Raw genomic sequence first — 8,638 nt, forward strand, 5'->3', positions numbered from 1 at the left:
TTCTTTATGGTCTAAATGACTCTCTTTGAAGAGGGCCCTTGCCTTCAGAAGTGTGTCTGCGTTTCACCTGTTTTTACCTGTCATTATTTTCTCATTTGATAAGTATGTTGTAATGTTAATTGCATGTGTAATGTATTCATGTATTAATCAATAGTTGCTGCTTATCTTGGGAAAAATCCCTGTATTGCCTCTACTACCCGTTACCCATCAGGTTATTGATGTTTCTCCTATTGTTGCGATGGGCAGCCCTGTGGTCTCAGTAGTGTGGGAACCCCAGCTGGGCCAGGGCCACATGGCTTTGTCATGCTAATCCATTGCTATAAAAAGGGGGAGAGATCCCTCAGAGGGCCCAGACCACACTCTGCAGCCCAGGAGAAGTAGCCGACAGACCTGTCACTCTCTCACACAGACATGGCTCCCTGCTTAACTAACTTATCCTCTTTCCACCATCTGAAGTTCGCAGAAAAATACATTAAGGTATGTGTTAGGTTCAATCAATGTATGAGTGTGTATAAAGTATAAAATGTGTATTTTCATGTATATTGTGGCTTTTTTAAGTATTTGACTGAATTTCTTGGTGTCATATATTAGAACTGTCGACTAATCAAATGTTCTCTGCCTCCTCAGATAAGGAAACCCATCGTGGAGAAGATGCGTCGAGATCGCATTAACGGCTGCATCGAGCAGCTCAAGCTCATCCTGGAGAAGGAGTTCCACAAAGAGGACCCCAACACCAAGCTGGAGAAAGCCGACATCCTGGAGATGACCGTGAGATTCCTGAGGCAACAGCTGCAGCCGCAGCCGGCTCCATCTCAGAGGGACTACAGCGAGGGTTACTCACATTGCTGGAGGGAGTCTCTGCAGTTCCTGTCTGGAAGCCCCATGAGAGACACCACCACCACCTCCGCTGGACCTCTTCAGGGGCTCCAACAGCAGCTCTCCTCCCAGGCCCAGAGATCCTGCAGCAGCCCGATGGTCCGCTCCACTTCCCCAGTCTCCTCCATCTTCCGTCCGACCGCCACGCTCCAGGACACAGGAGTTAAAGGTCCAGTCTGGAGGCCCTGGTAGAGAGAGTTACTGGAGTCACTGTAAAATCTGAGGGAAACTTTGGACTGTATGTCCCTCACTATGTAGGAAATATGCATTTCCAACCTCCTCCACCATTGTGGGTTTACTGAGCTCTTATTGTCTCATCACATTGATGGCCAGATATGTGTGGCAGATTATTTGATTTCTTGCATATTTTAAGTGACTTTTTTGTGAAGATTGTTATTTCTCTTACTTGTTTTATCACATTAGTTTTTTTTCCGTTTGCATTGAAGAATATAGCTAATTATTGAGTTATGATATTTTATTGTGAAATTTGAATTTATTGTGAAATTATTGCTTACTCCAGTGGAGTTCATGTGTTATGCTAGAGGTAACAGTAACTACAATAGGCTACTGTATTTTCACCAGCAATTATTTGAGGATATTTCTCTTTTATTATTAATATGTTATGTTATGTTTTGGATGGATGTATCTTTTATAAAGGGACTAGTGTGTTGTTATACTTTGTAATATCACTGTTGTTATTGTTCTGATGTTTTATAATGCATTAAAGAAGCTCTTAAACTATGTATGACATGTGTATGACAATAAAACTATAATAATTGTTTTATATATAATAACCTGTCTTTTGTCCAGGATTGTTCTTTTGGACCAAATTGTAATGGATCTTGCAGTCCACCAATTCTGTTCTAACCAGTTCATATAATCCTCCTCCATGAAATGTCTTCTCCCATTTGATTAACAAATTCAGGAAAATCCACATATAACTTTTGCAATAGTTTCCCTTATCTGTATAGGTTTAAATCAGCTGTCCCATTGAGCTCCTGAATCCTGCCACCACAGACACCCAGTGAGAGGGCACACAGAAACACAGGCACTCACACCAACATAAGGCAAGGCACCTCTCTATGGCCTGCCCATATTACCACTTTGTATTCTTCTAAAGAGAGGCCAGACATATGCCACACAGACACTGAAGAAAGACCACAACACCAGCTGCAGCTACTAGTTTTAAAACTACAATAATGTTTTAATATATAATAACCTTTTGTCCAGGATTGTTCTTTTTGATGAAATTGTAGTGGATCTTGCAGTCCATGAATTATATTCTAACCATTTGATCCCCCTGTATGAAATGTCTTGTCAAATTTGATTAACAAATTCTGGAAAATTCACATATAACTTTAGCAATAGTTTCCCCCTAAGAGAATTGGGTTAAGTATGAACGTTTTACATTATGGAAAAAAAAAACGGGTTTACACATTAAAGGGCAATTCTACCACTTTTCAACCTCATTCATTCTCTCTAAAGCAGAGTTTATTCCGTCGTACACAATGGCGCTGGATAGCGACACACAAAAACAGGCACAGGGGAAACGATCTACCCTGGCAATACACGGTACAGGATACTCCAACAATATACAGGCACAGGGGAAATATCTACCCCGGCAATACAAAGTGCGAGTAGCTCCACCGAGCAACACTACTCTCACAAACAACAATCACCCACAAGGACAAGGGGGGCAGAGGGAACACTTATACACAGACTAATGAGGGGATAAGAACCAGGTGTGTGTAATTGACAAGACAAGACAAATGGAATGATGATATATGGAGCGGCATTGGCTAGTAAGCTGGTGACGACGAACGCCGAAGCCTGCCCGAACAAGGAGGGGAGGCAGCCTCTGCGGAAGTCGTGACAGTACCCCCTTTACGCGCAGCTCCAGCAGCGCGCCGACCCTGGCCTCGGGGACGGCCAGGAGGACGTGGAGCAGGGCGAACCGGATGGCGACGTGGAAATCCCGCAACAGGGAGGGATCGAGGATATCCCTCACCGGGACCCAGCACCGTTCCTCCGGACCGTACCCCTCCCACTCCATGAGGTATCCAGCATGGAACAGACAGAGTACACCGGGGCCCCCTCGATGTCCAGAGGAGGTGGAGGAACCTCCCGCACCTCAGACTCCTGGAGCGGACCAACCACCACCGGTCTGAGGAGAGACACATGAAACAAGGGGTTAATACGGTAATCAGGGGGAAGTAATAACCTATAAGTGACCTCGTTGATTCTCCTCAGGACTTTGAACGGCCCCACAAACCGCGGGCTCAGCTTCCGGCAGGGCAGGCGGAGGGACAGATTCTGGGTTGAGAGGCAGACCCGATCCCTCGGAGGCGGTCAGCGTTGGCCTTCTGACGACGAATGGCGCACTGGAGGTGAACGTGGGCAGCGTCCCACGTCTCCTCCGCACGCAGAAACCAGTCATCCACCGCAGGAGCCTTGGTCTGGCTCTGGTGCCACGGTGCCAGAACCGGTCGGTAACCTAAAACACATTGGAATGGCGTTAGGTTAGTAGAGGAGTGGCGGAGAGAGTTCTGGGCATATTCTGCCCATGGCAAGAACCCCGACCTCTCCCCCGGCCGGTCCTGGCAGTAGGACCCCAGGAACCTAACCACGTCCTGATTTACCCATTCCACCTGCCCATTACTCTCGGGGTGGAACCCAGAGGTCAGGCTGACCGAGACCCCCAGACGTTGCATGAACGCCTTCCAGACCTTGGACGTGAACTGGGGATCTCGGTCGGACACTATATCCTCTGGTACCCCGTAGTGCCGGAAGACGTGAGCAAACAGGGCCTCCGCAGTTTGCAGGGCCATGGGGAGACCGGGCAGAGGAAGGAGGCGGCAGGACTTGGAAAAGGGGTCCACAACGACCAGGATGGTTGTGTTACCTTGGGAGAGGGGAAGATCAGTCAAAAAATCAACACTTAGGTGAGGCCATGGTCGTTGTGGAACTGGTAAAGGTTGTAACTTACCTGCTGGGAGGTGCCTAGGTGCCTTACTCTGGGCGCATACCGAGCAGGAGGAGACGTGCACCCTCATGTCCTTAGCCAAGGTAGGCCACCAGTAATTTCCGGTCAGGCAGCGCACTGTACGACTGATACCTGGGTGACCAGAGGAGGGTGACGTGTGTGCCCAGTAGATCAGACGATCATGGATAAGAGCAGGGACGTACCGCAGCCCAGCTGGACACTGAGGTGGAGATGGATCTGTGCGTAATGCCTGCTCTATATCCGCGTCCATCGCCCATACTACCGGCGCCACAATGCAGGAGGCCGGGAGTATGGGGGTGTTGTCTCTGGGCCTCTCCTCTGTGTCATACAGCCGGGACAGTGCGTCTGCCTTCACATTCTTCGTACCCGTAATGTATGACAGTGTAAAATCAAACCGGGTGAAGAATAGGGCCCACCTGGCCTGGCGAGGATTCAGCCTCCTCCTGCCCGGATGTACTCCAGGTTACGGTGGTCCGTCCAGACGAGGAAAGGGTGTTTCGCCCCTTCGAGCCAATGCCTCCACACAGTCAAAGCTTGGACAACAGCCAACAGCTCCCGATCACCAACATCGTAGTTCTGCTCCGCCGGGCTGAGCTTCTTAGAGAAGAAGGCACAGGGGCAGAGATTTGGTGGCGTACCCGAGCATTGAGATAGGACAGCGCCTATCCCTACCTCGGACGTGTCCACCTCCACTACGAATGGTAGTGATGGATCGGGGTGGGCCAGTACCGGGGCTGAGGTGAACAGACCCCGCAGTCTACTGAAGGCCAGGTCAGCCTCAGCAGACCAGCGCATCCGGGACGGCCCACCCTTCAACAGGGATGTAATGGGAGCTGCGACCTTGCCAAAGCCCCGGATAAACCTTCGATAGTAGTTGGCAAAGCCAAGGAAGCGCTGCACCTCCTTAACCGTGGTTGGAGTCGGCCAATTACGCACGGCTGAAATGCGATCTCCTTCCATCTCCACACCTGAAGTGGTAATGCGGTATCCGAGGAAGGAGACAGAATGCTGGAAAAACATACTCTTCTCTGCCTAACATAAAGGTCATTTTCCAACAGTCGGGCCAGCACTTTGCGAACCAGGGACACATGCTCAGTGCGCGTGGCGGAATACACCAGGATGTCATCGATGTAGACCACCACACCACGACCAAGCATGTCCCGAAACACCTCGTTCACAAAGGACTGGAAGATGAATGGAGCATTCATCAAACCGTAGGGCATCACCAGGTATTCATAATGCCTTGTGGTTGTGCTGAATGCTGTCTTCCACTCATCCCCCTCCCGAACATGCATCTAATTTAGTGAAGAAGCGTGCCCCATGCATTGACTCAATCACTGAAGGAATGAGGGGGAGAGGATAACTAAATCTTATCGTCTCCTTTCCCAATGCACGGGCACAGACCGCCGTCTTTCTTCTTCACAAAGAAGAAACTCAAGGAGGCGGGTGAAGTGGAGGGACGTATATACCCCTGGCCCAGGGACTCAGTGACGTATGTTTCCATAGCCTCCGTTTCAGCCTGCGACAGGGGGTACACATGACTACTGGGAGGTACAGCGTCTACCCGAAGGTTTATCGCGCAATCCCCCGCCCGATGAGGTGGTAATTTTGTCGCCTGCGTCTTAGAAAATGCGTGCACCAGATCGAGGTATTCGGGGGGAATGTGCACGGTGGAGGTACCGTCTGGACTTTCCACCGTGGTTGCACCAACGGAAACACCTAGACACCTACCCTGACACTCTCACGACCACCCCGTGAGAACCCTATGCGGCCATGAGAAGGTGGGGTTGTGGAGTGCTAGCCAAGGGATACCTAATACCACAGGGAAAAAAGGAGACTCAATAATAGAAAAAGTAACCTGCTCACAATGAGTCTCCTGGGTGATCATGGTGACTGGTACAGTAACTTCCTTAACAAACCCGGACCCTAATGGTCGACTATCAAGTGCTCTGATGGGGAGTGGAATGGATAGGGGAACCAATGAAATGCCTTGACGGCGTGAGAATGCCCTGTCCATAAAGTTCCCAGCTGCGCCTGAATTGACTAGCGCCTAACACTGGGGAACTACCATGTGATCGGGAAAGTAGATAGGTAGGCTACAGTGTGCAGCAGAGGGCTCTGAACGAGTGTGGGTGTTCGATACTTGGGGTGATGCGAGAGTGCCCTGCCTGCCGCCTCCAGACCTAAAAGAGCGTTGATGACTATGTGTGGTGTACTGTGCCACCAGAGTGGCACTGTCGCTGTCATCGTCCACTCTCTCGGACGGCGGCTCCACCCAGCTCCATCAGCTCGGGATCTGAGTCGTACAGGGTGGAAACGGGCAGACCCCTACCAGGACGTCCTCTGGCTGCCAGCAGGTTGTCCAAACGGATGGCCATGTCCACCAGTTGCGTGAAAGACAACATGGTGTCCCGGCAGGCTAGCTCCCGTCGGACGTCCTCCCGCAGATGGCACCGGAAATGGTCGATCAGGGCCCGCTCGTTCCACCCGGACCACGCTGCAAGAGTCCGAAACTCCAACGTGAAGTCCTCCGCGGTCCTCGTCCCCTGCCTCAGATGGACCAGCCGCTCGCCCGCCTCTCGACCCTCGGGCGGGTGATCGAAGACCGCCCGAAAGAGGCGAGCGAACTCCCCGTAGTTCTCCAACGCGGCCCCTCCTTCGTTCCAAACCGCGTTGGCCCACTCCAGGGCTTTCCCCGTGAGGCAGGAAACGAGGACGGACACCTTCTCCCGCTCCGATGGGGCCGGCCTGATGCTGGAGAAGTAGAGCTCCAGTTGGAGGAGGAATCCTTGGCAGAGCGCCGCCGTCCCGTCGAACGTCCGTGGTCGGGATATCTGGATCCGTCTGGGTGCTGGGGTGTAGGTGGCTGAATCTGGTTGGCCAGCTGGTCTCGACAGATTGGGTCCTCTCCTCTCCAGGCGTTGGACGACCTGAAGAACCCGATCCATTGCTTCCCCCAAGCTGGCCAGCATCATGGAATGCTCCTGGACCCGTGCCACGACTCCAGACATGCGCTCCACTCCCGCTGACTCCATAGCGGGTGGGTGATTCTGTGATGAGTGTGATAGAAGGAGTCAGGCGCAGGAGGGTAAATCACTGAATACAGAGTTTATTCCGTTGTACACAATAGCGCTGGATAGCGACACACGAAAACAGGCACAGGGAAAACTATCTACCCTGGCAATACACGGTACGGGATACTCCAACAATATACAGGCACAGGGGAAATATCTACCCCGGCAATACAAAGTGCGAGTAGCTCCACCGAGCTACACTACTCTCACAAACAACAATCCCCCACAAGGACAAGGGGGGCAGAGGGAACACTTATACACAGACTAATGAGGGGATAAGAACCAGGTGTGTGTAATTGACAAGACAAGACAAATGGAATGATGATATATGGAGTGGCAGTGGCTAGTAAGCCGGTGTCGACGAACGCCGAAGCCTGCCCGAACAAGGAGGGGAGGCAGCCTCGGCGGAAGTCGTGACAGTAGGCACTGGTATGGTGCTGGAGATAATGAGTATGACGTTGAAAAGTGGTGGAATTGCCCTTTAAGGAAATACAAAGAAGGAAAACAAGGTTATTTATTTACTTTAAATAGTTTTTTTTATTTGGTTATTTATTTCAAATAGTAAAAAGCGCTATACAAAGAAAAGTCTATTAATTGATTAAAGCAAAAAGAATCATATGCAGATTCTTCAAAAAGTTGAGGTAAAATGTATAGTCTATCAGAGTACCAGAATATTGTTCTAGAATATTGGACCGTTGGGTTTCATACTTTTCAAATTCTCAGTGAGCTAAAGCAATTTTTCCAACTGTCAACACATTCAAATTAATAGAGGACGCGTACCAAGAGACGCATTGGTTGGGAATTGTGGGGAGGTGTGCGTTCATTCTGTGCGTCCCGCGTGGATGGTCGTCTAGCTATGTCACAATGGGACGCCGGACTATCGCGTTTTAGCGTCTGTGCACTAAGATTTATGTCTTGTACAGTGCATTCGGAAAGTATTTAGACCCCTTGACTTTTTTCACATTTGGTTACGTTACAGCCTTATTCTAAAATTGCTTAAATGGGGGGGGTTCTCATCAATCTACACACAATACCCCATAATGACAAAGCAAAAACTGGTTTTTAGACATTTTTGCAAATAAATATCACATTTACATAAGTATTCAGACCCTTTACTCAGTACTTTGTTGAAGCACCTTTGGCAGCGATTACAGCCTCAAGACTTATTGGGTATGACGCTACAAGCTTGGCACACCTGTATTTGGGGAGTTTCTCCCATTCTTCTCTGCAGATCCTCTCAAACTCTGTCAGGTTGGATGGGGAGCGTTGCTACACAGCTATTTTCAGGTCTCTCCGGAGATGTTCGATAGGGTTCAAGTCCGGGCTCTGGCTGGGCCACTCAAGGACATTCAGAGACTTGTCCCGAAGCCACTCCTGTGTTGTCTTGGCTGTGTGCTTAGGGTTGTTGTCCTGTTGGAAGGTGAACCTTCGCCCCAGTCTGAGGCCCTGAGCGCTCTGGAGCAGGTTTTCAACAAGGATCTCTCTGTACTTTGCTCCGTTCATCTTTCCCTCAATCCTGACTAGTCTCCCAGTCCCTGCCGCTGGAAAAAATCCCCACAGCATGATCCTGCCACCACGCGTCACCGTAGGGATGGTGCCAGGTTTCCTCCAGACGTGACGTTTGGCATTCAGGCCAAAGAGTTCAATCTTGGTTTCATCAGACCAGAGAATAATAATATAATAA

The 8,638-nt window shown here is 50.1% G+C and overlaps 1 protein-coding gene across 1 annotated transcript; it reads left to right on the top strand.

Annotated features, from left to right (window-relative positions):
- Nucleotides 1-367: 367 nt before the first annotated feature.
- LOC121545511 (transcription factor HES-5-like) lies at nucleotides 368-1,629 on the top strand. The gene is made up of 2 exons (XM_041856086.1): nucleotides 368-477; nucleotides 628-1,629. Exons 1-2 carry the CDS (start codon nucleotides 412-414, stop codon nucleotides 1,066-1,068), a joined length of 507 nt encoding a protein of 168 aa, XP_041712020.1. The 5' UTR covers nucleotides 368-411; the 3' UTR covers nucleotides 1,069-1,629.
- Nucleotides 1,630-8,638: the final 7,009 nt, after the last annotated feature.

The sequence above is a fragment of the Coregonus clupeaformis genome, chromosome 30, assembly GCF_020615455.1.
Source record: "Coregonus clupeaformis isolate EN_2021a chromosome 30, ASM2061545v1, whole genome shotgun sequence".
Taxonomy (NCBI): Eukaryota; Metazoa; Chordata; class Actinopteri; order Salmoniformes; family Salmonidae; genus Coregonus; species Coregonus clupeaformis.

Excerpts from the sequence above, each read along its gene's own strand:
- LOC121545511 (XM_041856086.1), top strand. The coding sequence starts at position 412 with ATGGCTCCCTGCTTAACTAACTTATCCTCTTTCCACCATCTGAAGTTC. Across the intron at positions 478-627 it reads TCGCAGAAAAATACATTAAG|ATAAGGAAACCCATCGTGGA; the intron begins GTATGTGTTAGG and ends CTGCCTCCTCAG.